Source organism: Acomys russatus, chromosome 11 (assembly GCF_903995435.1).
Source record: "Acomys russatus chromosome 11, mAcoRus1.1, whole genome shotgun sequence".
Taxonomy (NCBI): domain Eukaryota; kingdom Metazoa; phylum Chordata; class Mammalia; order Rodentia; family Muridae; genus Acomys; species Acomys russatus.
The window spans coordinates 10,221,231-10,249,145 of record NC_067147.1 but is presented as its reverse complement, the minus strand read 5'-3'; the positions used below and the strand labels follow the sequence as shown (position 1 = coordinate 10,249,145).

Below are 27,915 nucleotides of genomic sequence, written 5' to 3'. Positions count from 1 at the left end.
GCTAGGGACAAACACATTAGCACTCAGCGAGAAGCATATGAAAGGTGGAGTTTAGTAAGGATATGAAGTTATGCTGGAATGACCGGAGCTCCCCATATCTAAGTACTTAGATCAGTGCTATGGTGGTGATAACTGCTGACCTCAGCTGCCTTCTCAGTGATGCAGAAATGATGGGGCTTCACGGTGACAGATACGTCACAGCTCTGTCTAGCCTCACTTCAGTAACTCTGAGGACATTTAGGTCACTTTCTGTGTCCTTACTCGCTCCTTTCCCTTGAGGATGTGGGTATGGGGCCCCTCCAGGAGAGCCTCAGCCCTCCCCCAGGCCAGTCTCCAGCTGCTGCACTGATGCGCCCCACGCCTACAGACAAGCACTGCTTTCAACCCCCTCTCTTTCCCTTTCCCTTCCCTTCTGCCCGTGCTTAACCCTCATGTCTTGGCTGCCTCGCTGGAGGCGTTTAGAAGAAACCGAAAAGCACATGTTGGTCAGTCGATACTGTAGGCAAGAGTCCTTGTGGTGGTGTGTGGCGGGCTGAGCGGCAGTGGTTCCAGGGAGCCTGGTGCCCTTCACTTGTCCATCTGTCTCCCCCACTGTTCTCTCCCTGGGATCTCCTAGCTGTAGCTGTCTAAAAATGTAAATCAAGTTGTCATTGTCTTTTTCTCCTTTGGCTTCCTAGGTTTTTGGGTCCACTGCAATGACTCAAAATTGGATGTATGCAGTGTCCAGGAAGTGTGCAAAACCCAGGCCTACATTCTTTTTTACACTCGAAGAACAGTTCAGGGCAGTGCAAAACTCTCAGAACCCCATCTCCGAGCTCAGGTGCAGTCCAGCAGCAAGGATGAACGCAGAACGTACACATTTCCCTGACTCGGAGGCAGGCATCAAAACGGCCTTCCACTTTTCCTTGTGGGAAATAAGGCTTGCCACAGTAACAGATTACTGGGTTTGCCTCACTGGGTCAGGGGAAACAATGCCCTATGATTCCTGCCTCGTCAAAAAATTGGCAGTCACTTTCTTTTGAAAACATGGAAATTGCCTCCTTTCATAAAACCAATCTAAAGGAGTAACTTCTATGAAGAGTCTTCTGTCGGTTGCTTCTGGATAGTAGAGGGGTCTGGGTAGAGGAGAGAGGGTTAAGTAGTCAGCCAGCCAGGAGAGCAACTGTGCCTGTCTTCTCTGTCATGAGAGAACCTCCCTGCAGCACTGCACAGAGCACCGAGGTGGGCCCTGGGCTGGCAGCTGGTGGGAAGGCCTGGCTCCAAAGTGGAAGTCACAGGATTTATTCACAGAAAAAGGTAACCATCAAGGATCACAGCCTGCAGACTTCCTTTCTCAGGAGAGCTGTTGAAGAGTGGAGTGAGGGGCACGGAGCAGTTTTCCCCATGCCAAATGGGAAGGCTTTCACAGCCGGCTTCTCCCGAGCTGCTGCTGTCATCTCATCACACGGGTGAGACTGAGGCAAGGGCCACTCTTCCTTTTGAAGAAGAGATAGTCATAGAAGGACGCAGAGACCAGTGCACAGTCTGCGCTTGTTAAGCCATGGACACTGCTGACTTCCCCAGCCCTGGAGTAGGACCCTGGCTCAGGTCTGCGATGCAGTCAGGGTTAGGTTTGGATTGGTTTTTGGGTCAGTTGTCGAAGTCTTCTCAGGATGCAGTAAAGGTGGGCGGGGCCTGTCTGTCGCCTGCTGCCCCTAGGGTCTCACCTTGTATGGCATGCAGTTACTATCCTGCACCTAGAACACCGGTGTCCGCGAGGTTGGGGAGCTTTTGCCTCCTTAAGGGATTGACACGTGTCCAGTTCCTGCTCATGGCCCTTGCCTGTTCTGTTCCCAGTCTGCTATTTATGCTCACCGACCGCTTATCCATGAGGAATAGAGCGAGACACCTGTCTTTTCCTCTAGTATTAGTAAAAACACATCTTTAAAATTCGCTCCATTTCTAAATGGAGTGTGAGTGCCCAAAGCCTTCCTCCTATTGGGCATATAGTAAAGCCTCTTTCTCTCTGCAGTGCCCCACAGCCTCCCCTATGAATGCTCTTTTGATTAAGTAGCTCATGTTAATGTTTGAATTCAGGTAGCACAGTTGTCACTTGAAGCAAGTTGAAAGGGTGGGGAACAGGGACAGTGAGGCTGAGGGAGGCAGCACATTTCCCAGGCATATGTGTAGCATTTACTGCTGCCCTGGTTTGAGGTGGACTCTTATGTAGGCCTGCCAGACATCACCAAGACATGGAAGAAATCAGGCAGAAAATGGCTCACCCTGGCAGGGATGGCATGCTAGATTTAAACTTGCTTTTTTACAACACTGTGAGGTTTCTGTGATATTTAGCTTTTATTTGGAAGCGATAACGTATGGCATTTTTGTGCTGTTTGGTTTTTATTGTCTATTGCAGGCTTTTTTGTGGGCCATGCTTGGGCTCCTCCTCTCCTGGACACTGTTTTAAAGTGTCCCGGTTGCCCACACTGCCTGGGGTTTTGATGTAAAGCTGTACTCCTGAAGTCCACATTACTAAGGTGGCATGATGGTGATTTGTTACCATGGTAGGAAAGCCCATTCAAAAACAAAGCCAGAGCCGGGCGGTGGTGGCGCACGCCTTTAATCCCAGCACTCAGGGAGGCAGAGGCAGGTGGATCCCTGTGAGTTCGAGGCCAGCCTGGTCTACAATGCAAGTCCAGGACAGCCAAGGCTACACAGAGAAACCCTGTCTAAAAAAACAAAAACCAAAACAATAAAGCCAGATGTGGTGGTCCACCTCTGTAAGGCCAGCAGTCACTGAGTGCTGAGGCAGGAGGACCATGAGTTTGAGACTACATTGTGAGACCCTGTCTGAAAAACAAAAATAACTGTTGAGAGTGAAAAAGGAAACAAGACTGGATTGTGCCTCATCTTAAACCCTGTTGTTTTTTTCTAGAACGAGAACTTGCAGGCAGAGAATACAGATGTGTCTGTCCAGAGGGGAAACACATTAATTGGTATAAACACTTAAAAGGAATACTAAAAGATTCTAAGTCAGTTTTAAAAAATAGTTTTATAGCAGTTATCAGCAGGACTGGTAAGCAAATAAGGGACTTTTATAAAGCCAGTGCTGAACACCCACAGAGGAGGATGATAAAATCACTTAAATTAAGATGGAACTGAAACCAGCTGTCTCTACTGAGCCACCCTCATGAGGTGCCACTGCAACCACAGACAGCACCTCAGGCACCAGGAGAAGTAGCATGAGTTAGGGAGGTGGTGCTTAAGATCTTTGTTACAGAAGTGCTGTGCAGTGCCGGGGCTGCTGTGCTGTCTTGTCCTCTGCCTCTGGTGTCAGTCAGTGCACAGCCAAAGCAGAGCGCTGTGTGCTGTGTCGGCTGCATCACAGAGAAAAGAAAGAACAGACAGACCTTGACTAGCTGACTCCAGGTCAAACGCCAGGTGCTGCTTTCCCAGCCGCAGTCTCAGGCTGTGAACCCTTTGTCATTGGCTGGTGTGTTTACTTAACTGCTGTAGCCAGCCAAGATGAATACACCCCAGCCCTCAAAAATGACTTCTTACCTCAGTCTGGCCTGGCCCTCATGCTTGCACCCATACTAATGCAAAAACAGCAGGGATACCCTGGGTGCCAGGAACTGCAGATCTCATCAAATGGCAGGCAGAGCTCTTGCCAGCTTTAATCCAGCTGCTCTGGCTGAGATGGGAGGACAGTGCCACATGGTAAAGAACTTCTAGATGTCTCTTAAAACGTCATGAATCAAATTGGAAACTGTAGAAGTGTTAATGTGTCCTATGGACTCAGCAGCAGAGTTTATTTTGTTCACAATGGCAAGGCTTCTAGAGTCCATGATTGTATGAATTCCCTACGCTGGCTCTCTCTGCCTTCAGCTCCATCCACATTCAGGGGACGAGCCAATGAGGTGGAGTGGCTGGCAGTGCCCCAGAGTAAGCCGGTCAGTAGTAGCGCAGAATGAAAACTGGGGGTGGGGTGGGGTGGGGGATCTGGGGGAGTGGGCAAAAAGGGAGATCTGAAATTTGTTTTACTGATAAAGCTTTGTGAACTAATTTTATACAATTCATAAAATTTGGTGCCTTGTACTTAATTATGATTTGCATGAGATTGAAAAGGGGAAGGGTTCTTTTCTGTTATGTCATGGCAGGTGGGTCTGTAGTGTTTAAAGGATACATGCTATCAGATTTTTAGAGCATTCTTATCTCTGTGTATGAATGCAAATTGTTCTTACCAGCAAGTTCTAGAGTTCTAATGTCCAAAATTGTATTTGTAATCACCCATCAAACAGCTCTTTCAAGGCGCAGCACTGTTGTTCATTGCCCCTTGTATACGCCAAACACTAACGCTGGCCCTTTCTGGAAGGCACCTCTCCTGCATGTGTGTCACATCTCCATCTGGGGTTGCAGCTTCTCTGTGGAAGCGTTTCCAGTTAGTTGGGAGATCACAAATTATCAGAAAAACCATCTAAATCACGACTGGAGCTCGGTAACCGATGGCAACGAATCTTCATTAATTCCAGGGTCCTCCTGCACAAACCTTCAGGAAGTAGTGTAAGAAACAATCCCTGACCTGCACACTCTCAGATGCTATGAGAAGCCAGTACACTGTGTAATATGCAGAGTCAGTGATGTAAAAGGGATGCCTCTGTCAGCGCCACCCTCACCACTTTCTGGGCAGATGCCAACTGGGATGGTGCTGAGTGGCCGTGGAAGTAGCCTCAGTCTGTTCAGCCAGGCTGGTTGCAGCCGGTTCTTTTACTCCAACCTTACGTTCTTTCACTCCAACCTTACGTTGCTGTTACATTTGTGAGACTTCACCAAAGCTTACCATCCAAACACCCTTGGCAACTGGTCCCTCGGCCTAGTTCCTGAACTAGTCAGGTGAAGAGTCGTATCTCTGGGGCAAAATTTTCTAGGGGCACTTGAATTTTACCTGCTTAGTGTGGGTCTCACGGATGGCTCTTCTTGTCAGTGCTAAAGCTGGGAAGCGCCTTCTCCAGACAGTGGGATTCGTCTCATCTGTACTTGCTCTAACTACACCATGGCTTAGGGGCTGTGAAGTAAGTGGTCACTTTTGTGGACTCTGTCCATACTTACCTTGGCATGTTTCATTTAAAACACAACTAGCTGCTAGAGAAACGGGCTCACTGCTAGAGCACTCAGCTAGCCGGCGTGGGGCCTGAGTTCCGCCCAACTCCACTAAACTAGCTCAAATGAAACTGCCAAACCAGCACTATGGCTTCAAAAGCGACAGTAAAGTTACTTGAAATGAAACCTTAAACTTTGAATGAAAATTCGTTTCAATTATGCTTTGAAACTATCATGAATTAATTCTTATAGATTCTGGGTCTTTTTGTTTGTTTGTTTTTCATGTCAGGGTTTCTCTGTGTAGCCCTGGCTGTCCTGGACTCCCTTTGTGGACCGGGCCGGTTTCGCACTCAAGAGATCCTCCTGCCTCTGCCTCAAGTGCTGGAATTAAAGGTGTGTGCCACCACACATGGCTAGATCTGGTTTTTAACTTAGGAAATCTTTTTCATTAGATAGAACTCTCAGCTATAAGGTCACATAGCACATTTTAAGGTTTCATTCCTGCAGAACTCAGGCTGCTATTTCCTAAGCTTAGCCAAGGGCATGTGGGGCTCTACAGCTATCATACACCTTAAAAAGCTGCTTCCAACTCACTTTTTGGGGCTGTGGGAGTAATGGTTTCAAACCTAAGCCTTATCCTTACATTCATGACCCTGTCTCCCTTTGCTTCCCCATCCCTCTTGAAGGCAGTCTCACTGTGTAGCCTTGGCTAGCCCACTAGACCAGGTTGGCCCCAGAGACCACGTGCCTCTGGGATTAAGGGTGTGCCATCAGGCCCAGCCTGTCTTCTTCTTGGTAATCTCTGAATTGAACTTCTCAGAGTATCAGACATGTAAAGCCTGGAATCCTAACCCTGACTCATGAAGGCAGCAGGGTAAGCAGTTCAGGGCCATCTTCAACTATGTTGTTAAGTTTGAGGCCACACTGGGCTATAGAGACCCTGTCTTTTAAAGAAATCGTTTAATTACCTCCTCATGCCAAATACATTATTTTGTGACAGTTTTCTGCAATGAGCTATACTCCTAGGCCCCAGAGAACTGACTGAATGAGACATATGCCAGCAGATCCAGGAAGGCTGCTTTGTCCTGTTCACCTTTAGTGAACTGCTATAACATCTGTAACAGTGACGCAGCTGTGGCCCAGTTACAGCGATCCTTCCTCACTTGTGCTCTGTAATCCACGACCAGTTCCAACCGGGCCCAGCACATAAAAGCAATTTCTAAACACCCAGTAAACTGACTGAACGATGGGGAGCTTGTCTCCATGGCCACAGGAGTCCTTCACACACTCAGAAGAACACCAGACAGTGGCATCAGCATCAATCTGGGGGTAGGAAACATCTTTCTTTGTGAAGGAAGCTGATTCCTTGTGCCCACCAACGTTTGCCTCCACTCACACATTGCGGCCCTCTTCTGCCACCAAATCTCACTCTTTTCCAATGACAATGCGTCCCAGGTGCCTGGAAAACCCACCTGGCAAACTAAAATACCAAACAACACCACCACCTTCCTCCAGGCCTGCTCACTCAACAGTAGAAACCCAAGAATTGGCGATGAGGCATGTCTGCATCCCTGTGGAGTAGGTGGTTCTGTCTCCATGCAAGTCATCTCCATTGCAATCCATGTTTGGGACTCATGTCTGTGTCTTGAGTGTGAAATACAAATCATGTTTTTTGATTTTTGTAAACTGACTTTTTACACCTTGTTTTTGTAAGAAATTTCTTATTAAAAGAATAAAACACCTGTCTTTGTGTGTAGGCTTTATTTGAAATATTTTTCAAGAACAATTCCTACTCCTCTTCAGAACAACGACAAAGGTCACCCTCTGCAAAATTGGGAACTGCACACGTCTGTGCAGAAGCAACATTTCAGCTGAAGCTGGGGGCTGCCCAGGGGGCAGAGGGTCAGGCAAGGAGAGGGAGTCAACTTCACGTGCCACCCGGGGTAGTATCTTGTGGTCATAGACAGTAGGCTGTCTTTGGAAAGTCTGAGCACACAGGAGTTCCATTACCTGCAACCAGATAACAGGTGGCATTAGCAGTGAGAGAAAACAGGAGGAACTGCTTGCACCAAGAAACCCAGGGGCAAGGGTTTACACGAAGACTCTTCCCTACTTGCTCTGTCTAGCTGATGGAACATACTCGTGATAGGACTCACGAAATAAGGAAAGAGGAAAGTCACCTGCTTACTTGGCTACACCCCCGGCTGAGGTGCCATCAAATCAATGTCGCTCAAGTTCCTGGCCAGCCAAACTCCCGCAGCAAAGAGTCCCAAATTGAGGATTAAGTTCCTGGGTAAAGAATAAATTTCATTAACCCTAAGGTCAGTAAATTTCGTGCGTTTCCATTGGAAATTTCCAGAAAGCACCACTTCCGGAAGTTCTGATGGACATCTGGTACAGTGCTGTGTCTCCTAATAAGCACATGAGAAATTGAAGTTCACACCTATTTCTAACACAAGCAAATGCCGACTTAGCACTCTGCCGGGGCTGAAGCTCCAGTTTATGCGTTGGCACCTCTTCCCTGCCTTCTAGGTTAAGGTGGCTTTCTAAAAATATTACATTCATTGATTTGTATGCATGTGCGCGCGCGTGCATGTGACAAAGTGCACGTGTGGAGGTCTGAGTACAACCCGTAGAAGTTGATCTCGCCTTCTACCTTGCCGGTGCCAGGGATCGAACTGATGTCCTCCGGCTTGGCGGCAAATGCTTTCACCCGCTGAGCCATCGCTGCAGCCCAGGGTGACATACCTTGGAAGCCCCGTGACAGACGGCTCACAAAACACAAAAAGCCACCACGAGACTATTACGTTCTCAATGCGACAAAACCCCTGGGTACGCCAGATTCATCAGGTAGGGAAACACACGTTTCTGAGGACCGGAGAGGTGCCAGGCTCGATTACCTCCGGAAGTCGTTCCGATCTGTGGCGAAGCGGTAGACGCCGCGGAGCCAGTCTCCCACGTTGTCTGGAACCTCGGGGGCCTCGTTGGCCGAGCCGGCGGCACTCACAGTCACCCCGGTGGAAGCCATAACAGCACCAAACACATCCACACTAGTTGTGAGCGGCAGATCGGGTTGGCGCAAGTCGATAGCGCAACTTCCGACCCCGCACTTCCGCCAGCCAGAGGGAGGAGCGAGAAGGCCCGCCCCTTACCAGGTCCATGAGTTCAGAAAGCTTGAAACCCAGGCCGAAGGTGGAGCCCCTGCTCCCGGCCCCGCCTCCCGGCACCTGGTGTCGGTTACTTGTGCAGCGCTACCACTCCATTAGTTTAAGCAAGGTGCCTGGCTGCGGGGCTAGCACAGCCCTTGGGGATAGGGGATAGCTCACTCTGGAGGCTCTATGCAATTGTGTACCCCCAAGAAAGTTTCCTTCATATCAGACAGCGTGCAGTGCGAATGGGACTGTCCCTCGTGCCCGACTGCCTTCAGTCTTGGGTCTTTACACGGGACAGCCTTATTATGCCCCTTCCCAGGTCCCCCCATTCCACTACCCCGATCTCCGGACCGCACCACTAACAAATAGTGCAGTGCTTCCTGGAGATGTCTCTAACGTCTGCTTGGAGGTTTTCGGGGGTCTTCCAGGGACCTAGAAGGCGCTGGCCGAAGAAAAAGCCTTCGGGTTCCGACTCAGAGGAAGAAGAGCAGGTCGGGCAGGGGCTGTCCTCTTTGAGATTTCTGGGTCTCGGTGGGCCGTCTCTAGCCTGCCTATTGGACGCCCCACTCGGGGTTTCCAGCGTGAGGCTGGCGACTGCAGAGGGAAGCGCAGCTCCGGAGGTGATCTTGTCATCCGAGGAGGCACGGTTCCAGTCAACGCTTGGATCCGATCCTTCTCCCCCTGTTCCGAACCGGTCAGAAATGCCCATCTCAGAGCCCCCAAGTCCCTGTGCAAGAGGCGGGCCAGGGTTGCGTGCAGCCTCCCGCCCCGCCCCGGGCTGTGCCGTGCGCGCCACCGCTGCCGCCAGTCTGCCCCTGGGGCCCCCGCCTCCGTCCACCAGTGGGCGACCGCGTCCCCCCCGCCCGGGAGTGAGTCCAGCGCCACAGCCCCGCCGGGTGGGTTCAGGAGGCCTTTGGAGAGCGCAGGCCAGGGACGCGCGGTGAGAGCTGCGGGCCCCAATGCTCGCGTCTGGGGGTTGCGATTGGGAGGACGGGGCGTTGCTGGAGCGGGCAGGGCAACGTGGAAATGGGGCGAGGAGTTCCGACCCAGGAAATTACCCCCTTCTATGGTAAGCCTAAGGCGCCGCCCCCTCCCCTTTAGATCTGCACCGTCCCCTCCTTTACCGAGGGACGCTTGCCCTTCCGTTGTCCCTACTGAGCTACAGCCTGCACTTCTGTAGCGGCTCTCGAAGCAACTGGGGCAGCACGGGCTGCCCCCCGGCAGGGCATAACGCCCCCCACCCAGGGGTCCGGCGCAGTCTTGGCAGCAGAAGTGGTTCTCGTGCCAGCGCCGTCCCTCTGCCTCAGTGCAGCGCTGGGAGAAGATCAGCTGGGCGAGGGAAAGGGAACCGAGTGAGTGATTGGTTGGTTGGTTGGTTCGTTCGTTCATTCATTCATTCATTCATTCATTCATTCATTCATTCACTCGCTCATTCAATAACCATGCCTTATACCCCTTTAACGCTAACAGATGCCCACAGGCATTCCGATTTGAAGTACTTTGTCACTCTTGGATTCAGGGAGGGTGGCTGGGTTTTGGGCCGGATCCTGCGCGTAGCAGGTGGCACAGCCAGAAGTCCGACCCCTGAGCTTTCAGGTTGATGTTAAGGCATGGGAAAGCACAGCATTGATCACCTGGCATAAGGATGAGATTAAATATCTACTCAAGAATCCAGAACCGCTGAGTCCAAACTATTTTAAGTACCTCTGCTTGCAGGGGGCGGAAGGGAGGGGGGGAAGGAGCAGAGATAAATAAAGGCAGCAGGTCCCCCAGGGAAGCATTCCCCTAGTGTCTTCTCTTAGTGCTGTACCTGGTCACAAGCCGGACATCGAGGTCGTAACAGCTCTGCGTGATGACGGCCACAGTACAAGTGGCCGTCGTGGTAGAAGTAGATGAAGTTTACCAGGGCTTGGCCACAGGCCTGGCAGGCAAAGCAGGGCCCGTGCCAGAAGCTCTGCTCACCAGCCCTGGCTGCGAACACTCCGTACTCTCCTGGATTCAGCAGCTTCTTGCACTGCCAAGCAGAGGCGCTGAGCTGGTCAGAATCTGAACCCTCTATATCCCGTCTCCCGGTTCTTCCCAAGCACGACCCCCAATCTGACTGGTCTCGCACCATGGCCATGGCCGCAAGCCCATCTCCATCAGAGATGCCACCAACCCCTATCCCCACCCCAAAACCTGCCTTCCATTTTTCTCTAACGTTTACTAAATCACCGATCCTGAAACCACTTCTCCACTAAAGTCCCCAAAGCCCCCTTCGGCAGAAGTGAGCGCGCAAAAGGGTAGAGAAAGGGCGGGGGGGGGGGGGGGTAGGTTCAGGAACGGAGAGGGGAGCCCTGCTTCCTACCTTCTCACAGGTGTGTCCTTCAAGCTGGGGAGGTAGCAGGCAGGCCACCCCCTGGCCCAGGGATTTCTGCTTCCGCTGGGCACTGAAGAGTCGAAGTTGGGCCAGTTCCTCCTCCCCTAGGGCCAGACAGTAGCGCTCCTGCCGAAAAAGGTCCCCATGCACCCAGACCTCATGTGAGAACACTACTAGGATTGAAAAGTCCTCTAAAGCTTAGGTGCTGGCCATAGAGAGGTAGAACCTTGGGAGGGAATGGCTTATGTGCTCGGAAAAAGAGGCGGGAGAACACAGCTAAATGCCTTAGGTGGAAGTGGCCATCGCTCAGGAACCCACAGCACTTTATACTGTCACCAGACAGCTTGGCTCTTGTTCCCATTACACTAGACCTCAGAATCGCCTTCAGTGCTGTGTTTTCTCTGCTTCGTGAGCTGTCTTGCCTCCCCGAGTGATTTGTAAACCTTTAGGCGGGGCCGCAATAAACACCAAGCAGTCATCTGTCGCATTTGTGCATTCCATTCTTGGTCTCAACCGCCGCTCACATCTATCCTCCCATTTGCTCTTGAGCTAAGCATTGTGATCGCAGAGCAGATACTGGTCTACCTGGCATTAGGTGTGGAGACTAGGGGAGTATGGGGGGCTTGGGGGACTGGGAGTCAGGGGGTGACTTCCATCAGCTAGTGGCAGAGCTGCGCCTTTCAGTCATACCCCCTGAAGTCTAGGCTAAGATTCTTTCCACACAGTAACAATGTGGGGAGAGGGAGGGAAGAAAAGGGGGGTGGGGATCAGAGAGGAAACCTACATCACTGTCCTGTGGAGGAAGCTGTTGCAGGAGGGCCCGACAGCCAGGCCAGTTGGAAGCTTGGTTGATAGCCAGGCAAGGTGGTCCCAAGTTGGAGCATGTAGGAACCTGAGGAGAGACACCGGAGGAAAAGAAGGGAGGCTAGGTTTTCCCTTTCTCTTCTCCTGCCCTCATCAGCTCTCCTCCAACCTACAACTCCCCAGCACCCCTCTCCACTAGACGGAAACCCTTCCAGTCCTTCACTGAGCAACCACAGAAGGTCCATGCTGACCTGTGGTCTCCCTGGAAGGAACCCCAGCACCACGCCATATAGTGGAAGCTCTCCCAGTCACTCTCCCTGGGGCTAAAGTCCCTGTACTCTGACAACTCACACCAGACCTAGGAGAGGTGCTATGTGTTTACCGGAATGCCTTTCAAGTCAAACCCCCCAAGTCCTGAGAAGAGAGAAGATCTACTAAGTGACAAAGCTGAAGGCCTAAGATCCCTATAATCTCACCCATGGGGAGGCTGAGGGAGGAGGGCGAAGGTTCGGGGCTACACAGCAAGATCTTATCTCAAAGTGGAGGAAGGCAGGGGACAGCAAGATGGCTCAGCAGGTAAAGCCACTTATCGCTAAGCCTAAGTGTGACCGCTGGGACTCACATGGTGGAAGAAGAGAGCTGACTCCCACAGGTTGTCCTCTGACCCCCACACGGGTTGTTGCACACAAACACGCATGCACACATGCTTGCACTCATACACACTCGAGCATGCACAGACACACATACACACACACTAAATAAACAAAGTTTGGGGGGTGGGATTGAGATAGGGTCTCTCTCTCTCTGTAGCCCCCGGTGTTCTGGAACTTGATTATCAATATACAGACCAGGCTGGCCTCGTACTCACAGAGCTTCGCGTGGCCACTGCCACTGAGTGCTGGAACTAAAGGTACGCACCATCACACCAGGCTAACAAAGGTTTTGTTTTAATAGGGAAATGCAAACTATCTCCTGCCTGGTGGGAGGGGAGTGAGGTGAAGGATGCAGTGGTCTCCTACCACCTGAGCAGAGGGGTCCTCACAGCCTTCTGCTGGCTGGTGGCCCGAGTCACCGGCCGAGTTGACTGGTGGATCTGGCTCCTTGAAGATAGGGCTGTCCTGTGGGAGGGGCCAGTCAGAATTCTGAGCCGACATTGGTGACAGTCTCTGCCTGAAAAAGACAAAACCAGCAGCACACCTCGTTCAGTAAGCCTTTCCGGTATGCCAGGCAATGCAAAGTGCTTAACAAACGCCATCTCACAGTCTCGCCAACAGCCAGCTGACTTAGGGTAGCACTGTCCCCATCTTGCAGATGGCCAGACTGTGGCTCAGAGAGCATGATATATACCCAAGGTCATATAGCTGATAAAATGGGCCGGGCATGGTGCTGCACACCTTTACTCCCAGCACTCGGGAGGCAGAGGCAGGTGGATCGCTATGAGTTCAAGGCCAGCCTGGTCTACAAAGTGAGTCCAGGACAGTCAAGGCTACACAGAGAAACCCTGTCTTGAACCCCTCCTCCCAAACAACAACAACAAAAGCTGATAAATGGCAAAGGCAGATCTTTTAGCCCCTGAGTTTACCAAGTTCAAATTCTTGGGCCTTACAAAGCTGGGATGGAGTAGAAGAAGAGGCAGCAGTGGAAGAAATGATTTTGATCTCCCATGAGCCTCTGGGCAACTTGGACCCTCCTACTCACCTCAGTTTTCCCACGTCTCTCAGGGCACTCTTCTCCTGGACCTTCCTCCTTACCACGCCCTACTCAGCCTGCAAATTCCCAGCCAGGTCATTTGGGGACCTGGTTAGAGGCCTCCTCACCTCAGAGCAGCTAAATCCTCCTCAGCTTCTTAGGCCTGTACCAGTTCTCCTTTCCCTGAGTTCTTTTTTTTTTTTTTTTTTTTTTTTTTTTTTTTTTTTTTTTTCTTTCTTTCTTTCTAGTTTTTTGAGACAGGGTTTCTCTATGTAGCCTTGGCTGTCCTGGACTTGCTTTGTGGACCAGGCTGGCCTTGAACTCACAGAGATCTGCCTGCCTCTGCCTCCTGAGTGCTGGGATTAAAGGCATGTGCCACCACCACCTGGCCTCTTCCCTGAGTTCTTAAAGGAAGCATAGTCAGTGGCCCCAACTTAGCACCCCGTGTTTCCTCATCTAATCGAAACACCTCAAGGGTACAGGAAAATTTTGTGTTCTCACATTCACTCTGTCTCTACTGGACCCCATAGCCTCCCACAAACCAGGTAAACCCTCTTCCACTAAACTATATTACCTGCCTTTATAGCAGCATTTTTTTTTTTTTTTTTGAGACAGGGTCTCATAGAGCCAAGGCTGGCCTCGAACTCCTGATCCTCATGCCCCTACCTCCAAAGTGCTGAGATCCAAGACATGAGATCCACACCTAGCTTTACAGCAGCAATTTTAATGGCTAGTCCCAGTGCCCCTCTTAAGCCACAGTTGAGATGGGATCATAGTGTTTTTGAGTGGGACTAACAACTGAAGTAGAGAAAAGATGGGTCCTACTCTCAATGAGGTCACAGGCTTGTGAGCAAGAAGAAATGTAACCAGAGAGAACAGGGTCTGTGTGCATGCATTGAAGGTGAAGGGTAGGGCTGTGTGGGATGGGGATAGCCAGAGCAAAGTTTTATGTTTACTCAGTGTCAGTAAATATTCTAGAATGTTCCATAATACGGCTCATTCTTACAACCCACTGAAGCAGCTTCTCCTAACCTGTTTTACAGTTGAAAACAAACAAACACCTCTGACTAGTAATCAAACTAGAAGGCTAAGGAAGTTTTGGGAGGTACCCTACCTCAGAGGAGAGCTTCGATGGCGTCTGACAGCGGCTGGGCTCAGAAGGACCAACAGTAAATCATTGGGTTTTGGGGGAGGCATGCAGGTTTAGCTTATAACCATCAGAGTCCTCTCAACTCCAAGCCCCCCCTTGGTCCCCCTTCAAATATTCAGTGCCACCCTTCCCTCCTTCCTGGCTCCACACCCACCTGCTTCCTTCCTGCTCTGTCCCTCAGATCAGGTTTCCTGTGGAAGGTGGCCAGGATGGACTGTCCACACTCAGGGCTAGGAACAGCCACACCCCTTAGCAGCACTGGTTCTGCTCCTTGCAACAAGACGTGGGGGGAACGGTTCTGGGGCTCCAGATTAGTTCTAGTTTGCATGGAACTGCCTAGCACAGAAATAACTATCACAAAACAGACCTCTACCCAACACCCTTCCTGCCCTCCACTCCAGGGCAACCTAAGTCACCTCCAGCTACCATTGGACCCCATCTTAACATGCTGATTCCTTCCATAATTCCCCTCCTCTCTCCTTTCAGGTAAGAACGGGCCCAAGACTGGCTCCGGCCTCTCCCCTTAGGTGCAACCAGGCTTAGGGGGACGGTCGACCTCCCCAAACAACACCTGTTCTTAGAAGGATGCGCCCGAGAGGCCCTAGGGACTGGACAGCAGGAGACATGGGAAGATGTCACTGAACCAGAGGGGACAGGAGAGGAGAGTGTAGTTTTCACCAAGTGGCCTCTCGGCAAAACACAAAGTTTTCCTAGAACTTTGCCGGTCCCCCCCTCCCCTCCGCAAGGCGGAGGTTCAACATGCGCTTACCGAGTTCGCCTGGGGTCCCTAGCTAGCTGCAGGTTTAAGAGTGGGGTCCGCAAGGGTCTCAGCGTGGCTAAGCGCCAGCGCCCCGCCGTCGGCCACGGCCCAAGTCCTTCAGACTGAGGGAATCGTTCGTGGGTCTCAAGGCATCCGTGGACTTTTGCGACGGGATGCACCACCGCCACGCCGCGCACAGTCCTTAGTCTCTCGCCCCGCCCCCTCCGCGGGGCTCTCTAGCTCCTCCTCTTTGTCCCCAGCGGTCCCTCGCCACTTCCCCTCCAGGATTCCGAGTGGTGTCTCCTCAGATCCACTCTGCTATCTCTCTGGATTCCGTTCTACTTGAGGTTGCGCCTACCTGTGCGCCCCGGCCCCGGCCCCGCCCCGCCCCGCCCCGCCCCCTTCTTGAGACAGGCCACGCCCCTCAGGAGTCCCAGTCACCGGCCCGGAGCGCCCTCTGGCGTCTGCGCATGCTCTCTGTCCCCCTCCCCGACTGCAAAGTCCTCCAAAGGGACCTTCTAGGCTGCGTGCCGGTCGCCCCGGCTCGGGTCGGCCCGCCTGCGGCGTCTCGTTGGTGCAGCCAGCAACCTCCGACCCCGCGGGCGCGGGGCGGGGCGGGGCGGGGAGGCCTTAGCTGTGGGCGGGCGGCGGCTGCTGCAGCGGGACCCGGGAGCGGGGCCCGGCGCCGCCCGGGCCGCGGGGCGATGTGAGTCGGGGTGCGGCGGGGCGGGGACCTGGCGGCTCTACAGAGGCCGCATCGTGCCGCGCCGCAGTCTCCGCTCCTACCTTCGAAAGCCCCAAGCGGGCCGGCTAGCGGCGGACCCGGTGGTTGGGGGCGGGGATCCAGGCTCGGAGCGCGGCGGCGACCTCCGCATTCCGTCTGGGTATCTAGAAAAATCTCCGGTTAACCAGTTCTGCCTTTCGCTCCCCCAGACCCCACCCTCTCCCCTCCCCCTTGTTACACCTTCGGGTCTCGAGAATCGGCCGAACCCCCTCACTCTCCCAACCCTCTGAAACGCCCACAGTCACATCGTTCTCCCCCTCAGTGGCCCAAAGGCTTCCGCAGTCATCGTCCTGAAATTCCCCAACCTTTTCATTCTTTTTGAGTTCATCTTATCCCAAGGCTTCGTATATATTTTCAGACATCATACCTCCATCCAATGCCTGTCCCCAGTCCTAACCTACCTCAGACATAGCCTCCCCCAGCCCACCCAATGCAATTCCCCTCAGTGGGTTATATGAAAATGTGTTTGATGCTTCAAAAAGAGGGGCGTCGGGGAAATGGGGCCCCTCCCCCATCTGGCATCCAGTAGCCTTGACTTCATACCCCTTCCCAACTCCCTGTTGATAGTTAAGTCCCCGTGATTTTTTTCAGTACCTGCTCTTAGCCTGCACACAACGTCCTTCATCTTGCTTCCTCCCTCCAAAGAATAAGCTAGCCAGGAGTGTGGGGTGTTCAAGGATGCAGGGCTTGGGGGGACACTGGAAAGTACTGTTTTTCTGGAACAGGAAGGTGGGATTTCAAGGGCTTTCTTCAGAGTCCTAGTTTATTGATTCATCTGCCTAGGGCTCAGATAATCTGAAAAATTGCCTCTTGTCTCCTGGCCTGTCTGACATTAGAACAGAAAGTCTGTCCAGCTTTCAAATGAATATCTGCTTCTAGAAATTACTTCAGCTAGAACCTTCATAGTTGACGGATGCTTCCTCAAAAAACAAAACAAAAAAAACCTAGGGGTGGGAGTTAGAGATGGTGGAGGGAGAATGACGGAGGTCCACCACCCCCAGATAATAGCCAGAGAACATTCTAAAATATCAGTTTCTAGAATCATAAACTGCTGCTCTCGCTGAGGTACCATGTTGTTATATTGTTCTGAGGAAGAAAGCTTTTTCTTAGGTTAAAATTCTCTGCAAAGGCCAGGTGATGTTTAGTTTTGGGGCTTTTTATTTTGTCATTGTTTGGGTTTGTTTGTTTCTTTTTGTTTTTGTTTTGTTTTGTTTGTGACAGGATTTCTCTGTGTAGCCTTGGCACTGTAGACCAGGCTAGCCTTGAACTCAGAGATCTGCCTGCCTCTGCTGCCCAGCTAGGTGAAGTTCTGAGTGGCACTTATACCAGGATTCGAAGGGGCTCCTGATGAGAGTGCCGGGCATCTTGGAGAGCATCGTTTTGGGTCCTACAAAGTCTGTTTCAGGACTGAGAATTTGCGGTCCTTTCATCCATTGGTTTGGTTTGTTCGATTGTCTCTCCTACCCACTAGGGCCTAGCACAGATACATTCAGGTGGGGTACTAAGAACAGGTCTGTTTCGTGGAGAGTTGGAGTTCAGGATAGGCCTCCATTAATGTGTGGTTTTCTATCTCCTGTGTTAGGTGAGCCCCACGTGTGACCCACAGGGATCCCGGTGACTTCTCTGCAGACCCTTTGCCATGACACCCCACCAAGGACAGGGGGAATAAAGTGGGAATCCTCTCCCATGTCCCTCCCGTGGTCAGCTCCCCAATGGCCTGGGTGAGGTAAGATTTGTGACTAGGCGTCAGCTTTGAAGAGTTAGTTAATGTGGGAAGAGCGCAGTGAGCAAGCCGCCTGGTGGTCTGGGGTTCTATAGCAGCAGCAGACGCTCCTGGATAATCCACCTACCTCATGATGTCTTTGCAGCAAAGTAAACCTCTAGAAACCTCTGGTTGGGGCCTAGGCGTGTAGCTCAGTGGCCGAGAGCTCTTGTGTAGCAGGTATGAAGCGCTGGGTTGGATTTCCAGCATTAAAACCGAAACAACAACAAAACTGCTGTTGGGGATCTGTCCGTATCGCTCTTTCCCTTAGGTCACAAAGGTCTGGATGGTGTCCTCTCCATATTAAGGCAGAAACCTGTTTGTTGTGACATGTCGTCATCTAATTGCCAGTATCTGGAAGGGAAAAGGTCTCTTACCTCTGCTTTGGCCCTCGGGAAGGAAACTCAGCATGTTGTTAGCTATTTGCGTTTTGGAGAGCCGGGAGTTGACTCCGGCTCCTCATTAAGTATCTCCTCTACCACTGAGCTACATGCTCAGCCCCAGCATTCTTTTTTTTTTTTCCCCCCCTCAGTGAAGAAATACCTTTACTCCAAGCCCTTGGGAAGCAGACGAGAGGGTCTCTGTGAGTTCCAGTGTTGAGTCATTAAGTGTGTTTTATGACAATCATGTAGCAACTGTTCACTTGAAGAAAACATCAGAAATATTCATGTCTGGTGGATACTGGGGTGGGGGCAAGGTAGAAAAGAGAGAATGTGGTCAGAGTAGAAAGGGTATGGTGGGAAAAATGAGGAATAGAGAAAGGAACAAGATGGTACCTGGGACATCCAAGTGACACTGTGCTTGCTGTCACACAGCTGAGGCAGCCACTCCCAGCATGCTGTTGCATCCATGCCCAAGACTCCGTTCATGTCATTCCATGGGTCAAAATCCTGTGTGCTTGTCAGGGGTCAGATTGAATGTTAACCTCTGAGAAACTTGCCATGCCCCCCACCTGCAGGAATCCTTAACTCGTTCTAACTTGAATTAATGTTTATCCCAAGTGTGTTTGGCCACGGATTACAAGAGAGTCCCCTCAGGGTGTGTCTGCATCACGCAACCTCATGGACAGAGGACGTGTCACAGTGCAGTGCTCCACTCCGAGCAGAGCTACTTGACAGGGTTGCTGGTGACCTGCTCATCCCGTGTCTTTCCCTAGGGCGGACAGGCTGCTCTGACACCATGGGGAGCTGCTGTAGCTGCCTGGACAGAGACAGCGTGCCACACAACCACCCTACCAAGTTCAAGGTACCCAGAACGCCTCTCTACTGGAGTTCCCAGGGGCCTCTCGAGTTTGGGCCTCCAGTATCTCTCAGGAAGGAAAATGGCAGGCTGTGGTTGTGGGCTCTTTAAGGCTCCTTATGCCTGCTCTTGGCCTCTGAGGTAGTGGGGGGGGTGGGAAATAATCTAACCCTTGTTTTTTATTTTCAGTTATTCTTTCCTCTTTTCCTACCAAGAATAATGTGTTTAAAATAGGACATACATAGCACATAAGAAATACTGTGTGTTTCATGAACCCAAGCTCCCTACATCCCATAGGAGGCGCCTTCTCCTCACACTGGGGTTTGTCTGGGCCAGTGTTTCTCAAGCCCAACTGGAGAGGGAGCCCTCAGCGAGTCAGCACAGTTGAGGGGTTAGAGGCTGGCTGGATGTGTTCTGCCTTGGGCCTGTCATCAAGTCTTTAGATTTTGAATTAACAGTTAACCCTTTCACATTGTTATCTAGCCTTTGGAGATTAAGTCCCAGATAGCCGTTGGCCATTGGACAACTAACCACCTGGCCTTGGAGGGCAGAAGGGGACCTCTTTCTTGGCTGCACAAAGGAGAGCTGAGGCTCATAGGAGAGATTTTCCTTGAGAATTATCCCATGGCATGCTCTGTGTGACCCAAGGGGTCCTTTGGCATTCGCCAGTGCCTTTGGTACAGCTAGGAGAGCAACTCAGTCTCCTGGCTCTAGTTCCACATGACACTGCGGCTCAGGATCCCTCGCAGACACTTCCTGGTTCTCTATTGATTCTGTGTCCCCTCTTCCTACAGGTAACAAATGTGGATGACGAAGGAGTGGAGCTGGGCTCAGGGGTGATGGAGCTGACACAGAGTGAGCTGGTGCTGCACCTGCGCCAGCGGGAAGCTGTCCGTTGGCCCTACCTCTGCCTGCGGCGCTATGGCTACGACTCCAACCTCTTCTCCTTTGAGAGTGGCCGCCGCTGTCAGACGGGCCAGGGTGAGTACCAGCCCTACCCTCCGGGTCAGCAACATGAGTTTGTTACAGACATGGGAACACTTGTTGCACAGTCCATGGAAGGAGCCAGTGCTCCTAGGCCAGAGTCTCCCTAGTGAAGACAAACAACTCTTCCCACAGCTGCCAGGGTTTCAGGGTCCTTCAGCCCCTGCACTAGGACAAAGCTCTCCTGAGCTGCCAGGCCGTGTACCCTGGGCCCCATGCATAGTATAAGAAAGGTCAGAAAGAAGACTGGCTGCTCTGGGCTGAGTGGGTTGGGTGGAGATTGGGGAAGCAAGAGCTTGGGTCTCTCATATACAGATTAACCTTCAAGAGCCTGACCTTTGTCCACCATCACCTGTGGCCAGTGGAGTGTACTGGACTCCCCTTGCCCATGTGTTCTCTGCAGTCAGAGGTCAGGGCCAACAACTTGCTCACGAGGTTGAGGTTAGGGCATGAGGTCTGGGCTTGCCTGTTAGATCTAGAGGTGCTCAGCACAGGAGTCCTTCCTGGAATTGTGCTGCGGGTAGACAGAGGTAAAGGAGGTTGGTGTCTCTCCTGAGACAGCAGCGAAGCAATGAGTGTCCAGGGTTGATTGCTGAAGGACCGTTTCCTTCCATGCACCTCATTCCTGTAGCTCATGGGTCCAGGCAAGCAGACATGAGACAGAGGCAGCTTTGCTCCTGGTCAGATTGATCTGCACTTGGCACCTGGGAGGGGTTGTCTGAGCTCCCAGTTCGGATCTCCATCCTCTCTCTTCCCAGGTGCTGAGATTGCAGCTGGGTATCACCATGCCTGCCCTTCTTGTCTTTTCCAGCTTTTCCATATCTTGTCAGAATCGCTCTTTTTCATTCCTCCATCTTTCTCATTCTGTTTCTACAAACTTCAGTTACCCTCTACTAGGGCTGATGGATAACAGTATATAACAGTAACATAATACTCATTGTCGCTGGGCGTGGTGGCACACGCCTTTAATCCCAGCACTCAGAAGGCAGAGGCAAGTGGATTCTGTGAGTTCGAGGCCAGCCTGGTCTACAGAGTGAGTCCAGGGCAGCCAGGGCTACACAGAGAGACCCTGTCTCAGAAAAACAAAAACAAACAAAAAACTCATTGCCCACGTCCCAGTTTAATTGTTAATCATTGTGTGGGTGTTCTTCTGGGATTAACGTGGGGCTTGTCCGTGCTAGGAAAATATTGTACCACAGATTCTACACACACACACCCTGGTGTTTTTAGACAGGGTTCTCACTGGTAGCTCAGGCTAGCCTTGAAGCTGGTGAATAACTGTGGGTGTGCGCTGCCAGACCTGCTAACGTCTGTCTTTGCTGTAGATGTGTGCACAGGATAGCCCCACAGCTCCCCTGAGTCCACACAGGTGCCAGACCTGCTAACGTCTGTCTTTGCTGTGGATGTGTGCACGGGATAGCCCCACAGCTCCCCTGAGTCCCCACAGGTGCCAGACCTGCTAACGTCTGTCTCTGCTGTGGATGTGTACACGGGATAGCCCCACAGCTCCCCTGAGTCCACACAGGTGCCAGACCTGCTAACGTCTGTCTCTGCTGTGGATGTGTGCACAGGTTAGCCCCACAGCTCCCCTGAGTCCCCACAGGTGCCAGACCTGCTAACGTCTGTCTTTGCTGTAGATATGTGCACGGGTTAGCCCCACAGCTCCCCTGAGTCCACACAGGCCTCTGTTGCAGAGCCCTAGGCTGCCATCTTCAGAGCTACTGGGTGCCAGATGCTCAGCCGAGTCTTGCCACGTTGGGGACAGACTGGACTTGGAAGGGCTTAGAGGCGACTGCAGGCAGGAGCTACGGTCCATCTTGCTTTGTCTCTCTTCAGCTCCGCTCATCTTTTCTTTGTGCATCAGAACCCAAGCTCTTGGAGGGACCTATGAACAGAGACAGGAGGCCTTCGCTTTCTGGCAAGCCTTTGGGCTGAATATTCTGTGAATGATCTGGGAGTAGATCAGACTACAAACGTCCTCAGAGAGTTATTGCATAGAGTTGGCTACGCCTTGGATGAAGTATTTTTGTTTTTTGTTTGTTTGTTTGTTTTTTGTTTTTTTGGTGGTGGTGGGGTCTGGGGAGCAGCGGTGATAGATCCAGGAAGGCTGGGGCAGCTATCCATGGTTATCTTCTCACTCCAGAAGGCACCTGTCCTTATGAAGGCACTGGGAATCTGGATACGGTGCTGGGACTTGACATAATGGTGGTAGGAGGCCGTGTAGGGAGCCAGGTGCCTTGAGCCCATCCCCCAACACCTCCAGTGTCTTTGGGAAGACCACTCAAGAAAGGAGAGGCACTCCAGCCCTCTCCCAGTGTGGGGCTGCAGTTCAGTTTCAGCTGGCTGTCCTCTGCTAGCCTGGGGTGGGAGGGGCCTCACTGCTTCTTCCCTTCGCCAGGGATCTTCGCATTCAAGTGCTCACGGGCTGAGGAGATCTTCAACCTGCTGCAGGACCTCATGCAGTGCAACAGCATCAACGTGCTGGAAGAGCCGGTCATCATCACACGTAACAGCCACCCCCCAGAGCTCGACCTCCCTCGAGGGCCTCCACAGCCCACTGGTGAGGAGACACCCCCCACCTCAGGCACCCTAGTGCATACACACAAGCACAAGTCCCAAGTCAAGCTAGCAGGAAGGGGCCAGCGGTTTGAGCCAGCCTCCCTGGACGGTCAGACCTCATCAGAAGCATTCCTGAGGATGCCTCTGGAGTCCAGTCCTAGGCAGGGCCAGTTGGGTGACTAGCAGAGCTGCAGAGTCCTGGGCTGCAGGTCAGCTAATGGTTGGGGAGCAGACAGGAAGATGTTTGGGTTGCCATAGCAACAGCAGTCTGGAGCTTTTTGCTTCCTTCCGTCTACTGGGCTGAGCCACAGACAACATACTCCTCTCCTGGCTTCTTGGTGCGTCGTCTCTGGCCATGCCAAGGTGGAGGCTCCCACAGTCAGTCGGCACTTGATGGGTCACTGAGTCAGACTACACACCTGCTAATTGCTCGAGACAGAAGGGGTAAAAACAGCCCAGTGTTTGTGGAGTTTCCCTGGTGCTCCCTGGCAACATTGACTTGGGCCATGTAGTGGTCTAGGGGTAATAGGCGTGTGCCTTCACTGTTTAAGTAAGTCTGTGATGGAGTGGGAGGTTGGATCAGCCTCGGGTTGGCTTCAAAAGGCCGGGCAGGCAGGGTGTGATTGCAGAGGTCAAAGAGAATGGAGGGCCGCCAGTTCAGTGCGGTTAGTCATAATAGGCGCCTTGAGAGCTTCTTGCCTGCCAGTGGAGGAGTTGCAGGGCACCCCAAATACGTGTGCATGTGATTGCAAATGACTGTCAGGTGGCTTCTACATCCCTCACCTTGGCTGCTTTCCCTGAACTCACCTTTAGGCTACACTGTCTCCAGCTTCTCCAATGGCTTCCCTGGCTGCCCTGGAGAGGGCCCACGCTTCTCTGCTCCCCGCCGACCCTCTACAAGCAGCCTGCGACACCCCTCGCTTGGGGAAGAGTCCACCCACACCCACATTGCCTCTGATGATCAGGTGCACATGTGGTGGGCCGCACTGTAGGTGGGATGGGGCCTACGAGAGGTGGTGAGGGGAGGGACACAATAGGAACCCTTTCAACCCCAAGAAGGGCGGCAGGAGAAACTCTGTGTCTTTTCCTGTCCTCTTTAGTCCTGTTCTTCTGCCCTCCCCTATCTCCCAGTCCTTAAAACCACTTGTTTCACTTGACATCTTTCCCCCTGCAGTCTCACACCTATGTCAACACACCAACTGGTGAAGAGGATCACCGCAGGAGTCGCCACTGCCTGCAGCCACTGCCTGAGGGCCGGGCACCCTTCCCACCACAGACACGGGTTTCTGACCAGCGGGACCCGCAGGTGTTCTTGCAGCCGGGGCAGGTCAAGTTTGTGTTGGGCCCCACCCCTGCTCATCGACAGGTGAAGAAGTGCCAGAGCCTCTGCCCCAGCATGCATGAACCTCCTCACCACCACAACAACAACGAGGGCCCTTCCGAGTGCCCAGCCCAGCCCAAATGCACCTATGAGAATGTCAGTGGGGGCCTGCGGCAAGGGGGTAGCTGGAGACTGAGCCCTGAGGAGCCAGGGTGGAGTGGCTTGGCCCACCGTCGGGCTGCCCTGTTGCACTATGAGAACCTACCCCCGCTTCCTCCTGTGTGGGAGAGCCAAGTCCAGCAGCTGGGTGGGGAGGCCGGGGATGATGGGGACTCCAGGGATGGGCTTACACCATCCTCAAATGGCTTCCCTGATGGTGAGGAGGATGAAACCCCGCTACAGAAACCCACCAGCTCCCGGGCCTCTGCCCGTAGCCACAGCAGCTTCCCTGTCCCACTGACCCGCCGCCGAGGCTCCCCAAGGGTCTTCAACTTTGATTTCCGCCGTCCGGGCCCTGAGCCCCCAAGGCAGCTCAACTACATCCAGGTGGAGCTCAAGGGCTGGGGCACAGGTCGTCCCAAAGGAACCCAGAACCCCTCAGTGTCTGGAGCTCCTGGGCCCACCCCGCACCCTCCTCGCAGCTCAGAGTCCTATGCCGTGATTGACCTCAAGAAAACGGTGGCCATGTCCAACCTGCAGAGGGCCCTGCCCCGAGATGACGGCACTGTCAGGAAGACTCGGCACAACAGCACCGACCTGCCTCTGTAGACCTGGTCCTCCTCCTGCCTCTGCCTACAGCAGGGAGACCTCCACCTCACCCACCAGCCCAGGACTCACAGCCGCTTTCAGAAGACACTGGGGTAGACCAGGTGTTTCTCTGCATTGCTGGAGTCCCCAAAGATGTCAGCCACTAACTGTCCAGTTCCCCAAGCTGGGGAGAGAAGAGGGTGAGCTGGAGAGGAGGGAGCCATGGTGTAAACTGTGAAGGTTCCCAAGGTTGCATTTCGCACCCTTCCTAATGTCCATCTGTCTAGTCTGTCAGCTGTCTGTCTATGGATGTGTTTTCTTCTTTTCCTTTTTTTTTTTTTTTTTTTTTTTTTGGTTGGAGTTTTTTTTGAAACATTTTGTACCTGTTGGTTTTATTTATCAGTTTATTTTTCTATTTATTGTTTTAAATGTAACTTAACATATTTATTATTAATATAATTATTTTTAAATTCTGGCTCAGTGAGTGCTATCTTCTGTGCAGTGTTTCCTGGCAGGGTCTGGGTAGGCAGAGTGGCCTAATAGAGATTGGGGGTCCATTCATGGCCAACCCAGGGTAGTTGGAAAGTCTGTGGTCACTTCTTTTTCTTCTCTAAGAAGCCCAGACCTAAAACTTAAAAGTAGCCAGAAATGGAAGATTTTTTTTTTGCTTCTGCTGAGCTGGGGGCTCATTGCTGGGATCCCAGATGCAGAAAGAACCTGGAAGGAGATGGGGCATCTCCCAGGACCCTGGAGCCCCTCCAGGCACACCGCAGGCCCACTGCTGGCCCTTCATACCTTGGCCAGAACCTTTATGCACGATTTTGCTAAAATCCCAGAAACATCAAAGGAAACCCTAGGTGTCTGTCCAGCTTTCCACTCTCCTCACCTCAGGCCCCACTAGGCCACCTGGTACCCTCTTGTGGCAGGGACCCTGTCAGTGCCCTTTGTGTCTCCTCTCCTTCCTTTGATCTAAGGAATCCTTCCATGAGCCTCTGGGGCCTGAGCCAGGGTGAGAGCCACTTTGCCAGGACATAGATAGGCCTTCTCTCTGGGCACTGTTTGTGTGCCTGCTCCCTGTCCTGTGCAGGGAGAACATGGCGCTCTTCATCAAGGCAACAGCCCCAAATGGGGCTCACCCGTTCCCCTCTGCCACTGTCTGGCTTTGTTTCTTGGGCCTCTTCTGTGTAGAGATTAGACTAAGAGTGCCCTCCTGACCGTGGGTGTCACCTGCACTTTCTAAAATGGACAAAGAGGACTGGTCACAGCAGGATTGAGAGGCCTGAGAGGGCTGCTGCCTTCCCCAGGAGCCGCTGACCGCAGACTCTCCTCCCTTTTCTGTCCTGTTGACCTCTGAACTGGAGGGATGACCCTCTGCAGAGCAGGTTCACCTCAGCAAGGTGGCAAGGTGCTACTGCCCTCTACAGCTTCCTGAGTCCCTTCAGGGCTGTCCCCATGTCCTCCAGCGCATATCCCTGCTCTTTCTTGTGGCCTCCAACCAGGAGGGCTTGTGCCTGTACACAGGAAGGTCAAGCAGGGTTGCGGGGGAGCAAGTGGAGACAAATATGGCCATGCCAGGATCAGAGCTTAGGGCCCTAGCCACACTTCAACAGTCACAAGTCTAAACTGACTGACTCCCTCCTGTCTCTTGCCTTTCTCTCCCTCTACCCTTGTGGGAATGGATGCACACTAAGCTGAACTGCACCCTCGGTCCTTCAGACTCCTCCATACTAAGGGACAGACACCCCCAAGGGGTGGCCACAGGTTGGTCATCGTCAAGAGCCCAGATTCTGTCCCTGGTTCTGCCACGCTGCGCAGCGCCAAGCATCTCTTCCCAGGAAGTGGGCCTCACCTGCTCCTGGAAGACAAGGAGCTGGTGTGACAAGTAGCCTGGCAGATGACGAACAGGATCCCTCCTTAAAAGTAGACAGATTTCAAGTAGGGTGGCATGCATCTTTAGTCCTAGCACTTTGGGGTGTGTGGGGGGAGATGAAAGTGGATCTCTGAGTTTACAGTAAGCCTGCTCTGCATCACAAATCCCAGCCCAGCTAAGACTATAGAGTAAGATCCTGTCTCAAAACCAAAAAGCCCGGCTGTTCCTGAGGTCAGCAATGAACACTTGTCCCCACTCGAGGCCCCTCCCCCAACTTCAGACTTGCTGTATCCCTTTATAGGGACTTATCCTCATCCTCTAGGTCCCAAAGGCTGTTCTAATTTCCCTAGGTCCCCCCAGAACAAGTCACCATTGCTTCAGTAAGAAAGCCCATGACACAGGCCCCAAGAACTGAAGCCCAGCCCAGTGGGACCCTCAGCCTTCTTCTCCCCGCTCTGCCTCTGACCCACATCTACTGCAGGAATTTTCCTATCCCAGGGAGAGGGTAGAGTGTGGATGGACAGCTTTCCTACAGGAAGGAATGGATGGGAGGATGGGCCCAGTGCCCAGGACGGGAACAGCTGCCCTTGTGTTGGGACGTGTCTCACAAAAGTCAGGGCTGGGAGCTTAGATGGAATCAGCCATGTTGTCCAAAGATCATTAGCCAATGTTAGTGGCCGAGCTCTCCCTTCTCTTCTTTAGAAGCAGCCGCTGCTGGCTCCTTGGGCTTCCCTGGGGGGTGGGAGGGGGAGAGGACAGGATCCAGCATCCTGTCTGTGAGTGACATTTCAGGTCAGACCGGAGAGGCCCTCCCCAAACCCACCCCTGTGCAATAACAAGGCTTCACCAAATATACACACAGCGGCTTTCCACAGAGGCAGAGACCGTTTATCTCTGTCAGGCCTCACTGGGCAGGTTTTGTTATCAGCCTGGAGAGGAAACAGCAGCAGCAGGTGAAGACTCACCTCAGGCTATGAGTTAATTAGTGGCTTGTACCGGGTTGGATGCCAGTCGCGTGTCCTTCCCACCCCATCCCACCCCCGCCCTAGGCCAAGCTGGGCCTGTCTGGGGACCCCACCCCCTGACCAAATGGCTCCATTCTCCGTAGAACCACATTCCAGTGCCCCCATTTGGAAGTGCTTTGGAATCCCAGGACCTCACCTTGTTAACTACCCACCGAGCCTGCTCCTCCCAAGCCTGTCCAACACCCACAAGTCTACCCTGCTCCTACGCTCTTGTACATCCTCAGGGACAGCTCCTATCCATGGGAGAGGCCAGGGCAGGTGTGTGGGAGGCTTGACATCACCTGCCCTGATTTCTTCTGCTTGTGGGTGTGAGGACCTCCCAGGTCGGGTCAGGTTAAAGGATCCTGAACGCTGGGTGCTCCAAGTACCTTAATGTGAAATTCTACACATAGGCCAAGGGGGTCACCATAAATGCTGCTGGTCCTCCAGAAAAGCCATGGCAGTCCACAGTGGAGAAGAGCCAGGCCAAGGTGAGCAGGGCTCTGCAAAATCCCAGCCCAGGAGTAGTAGTTGCTTGTCTCCTTGCTGTGACAAAAACACATGAGAGCAGCAGATTGTGGCAGGGTTGCCTGGGCTCGCAGTTTGAGGGGCGGTCAGTCATGGTAGAAAGGCATGGCTGCAGGAGAGTGAG

General features: G+C 52.7%; 4 protein-coding genes across 8 annotated transcripts in view; 2 read left to right on the top strand and 2 right to left on the bottom strand.

The window, feature by feature from the left end:
* Usp49 (ubiquitin specific peptidase 49) overlaps positions 1-2,723 on the top strand; it is a 60,399-nt gene extending 57,676 nt beyond the window's left edge. Inside the window, exon 8 of one of the 2 annotated variants that reach the window (XM_051152839.1) lies at positions 678-2,723. In XM_051152839.1, the coding sequence (XP_051008796.1) occupies positions 678-1,022 (345 nt within the window). In that variant the 3' untranslated portion in view covers positions 1,023-2,723. The remainder of the gene's footprint in view (positions 1-677) is intronic. The other variant, XM_051152840.1, reaches the window with a different exon arrangement.
* A 4,102-nt stretch (positions 2,724-6,825) lies between these two features.
* Positions 6,826-8,179, bottom strand: Tomm6 (translocase of outer mitochondrial membrane 6). Of its 2 annotated transcripts, none has more exons than XM_051152837.1 (3): positions 7,980-8,179; positions 7,268-7,368; positions 6,826-7,089 (listed from the first exon to the last, which is right to left on the bottom strand). In XM_051152837.1, the coding sequence occupies exons 1-2, from the start codon at positions 8,105-8,107 to the stop codon at positions 7,272-7,274; spliced, it is 225 nt and encodes a 74-aa protein (XP_051008794.1). In that variant the 5' UTR covers positions 8,108-8,179; the 3' UTR covers positions 6,826-7,089; positions 7,268-7,271. The 2 variants fall into 2 exon arrangements, with proteins under 2 accessions (XP_051008794.1, XP_051008793.1); XM_051152836.1 differs by having other exon boundaries at positions 7,260-7,368; positions 7,980-8,178.
* A 410-nt stretch (positions 8,180-8,589) lies between these two features.
* On the bottom strand, positions 8,590-12,548 carry Prickle4 (prickle planar cell polarity protein 4). Its single transcript, XM_051152665.1, has 6 exons — positions 12,414-12,548; positions 11,375-11,515; positions 10,579-10,716; positions 10,042-10,245; positions 9,356-9,560; positions 8,590-8,912 (listed from the first exon to the last, which is right to left on the bottom strand). Exons 1-6 carry the CDS (start codon positions 12,546-12,548, stop codon positions 8,590-8,592), a joined length of 1,146 nt encoding a protein of 381 aa, XP_051008622.1.
* Frs3 (fibroblast growth factor receptor substrate 3) lies at positions 8,828-24,728 on the top strand. Of its 3 annotated transcripts, none has more exons than XM_051152834.1 (7): positions 8,828-9,171; positions 17,360-17,503; positions 18,696-18,784; positions 19,573-19,759; positions 22,161-22,322; positions 23,135-23,286; positions 23,496-24,728. In XM_051152834.1, the coding sequence occupies exons 3-7, from the start codon at positions 18,719-18,721 to the stop codon at positions 24,408-24,410; spliced, it is 1,482 nt and encodes a 493-aa protein (XP_051008791.1). In that variant the 5' UTR covers positions 8,828-9,171; positions 17,360-17,503; positions 18,696-18,718; the 3' UTR covers positions 24,411-24,728. The 3 variants fall into 3 exon arrangements, with proteins under 3 accessions (XP_051008791.1, XP_051008792.1, XP_051008790.1); XM_051152835.1 differs by lacking the exon at positions 8,828-9,171 and adding an exon at positions 15,637-15,699; XM_051152833.1 differs by lacking the exons at positions 8,828-9,171; positions 17,360-17,503 and having other exon boundaries at positions 18,392-18,784.
* The last annotated feature ends 3,187 nt before the right edge of the window (positions 24,729-27,915 follow it).

Bases quoted from the DNA above. Each gene is read 5' to 3' on its own strand.
- Tomm6 (XM_051152837.1), bottom strand. From the start codon at position 8,107: ATGGCTTCCACCGGGGTGACTGTGAGTGCCGCCGGCTCGGCCAACGAG. The intron at 7,369-7,979 runs GTAATCGAGCCT...TTCTTTACCCAG, and splicing joins GATCGGAACGACTTCCGGAG to GAACTTAATCCTCAATTTGG.
- Frs3 (XM_051152833.1), top strand. From the start codon at position 18,527: ATGTTTATCCCAAGTGTGTTTGGCCACGGATTACAAGAGAGTCCCCTC. The intron at 18,785-19,572 runs GTACCCAGAACG...CTCTTCCTACAG, and splicing joins ACCACCCTACCAAGTTCAAG to GTAACAAATGTGGATGACGA. The intron at 19,760-22,160 runs GTGAGTACCAGC...TCCCTTCGCCAG, and splicing joins CCGCTGTCAGACGGGCCAGG to GGATCTTCGCATTCAAGTGC.
- Prickle4 (XM_051152665.1), bottom strand. From the start codon at position 12,548: ATGTCGGCTCAGAATTCTGACTGGCCCCTCCCACAGGACAGCCCTATC. The intron at 11,516-12,413 runs GTAGGAGACCAC...GGGAAAACCTAG, and splicing joins AGGACCCCTCTGCTCAGGTG to CCTCCCTTCTTTTCCTCCGG. The intron at 9,561-10,041 runs GTACAGCACTAA...TCCCTCGCCCAG, and splicing joins GATGTCCGGCTTGTGACCAG to CTGATCTTCTCCCAGCGCTG.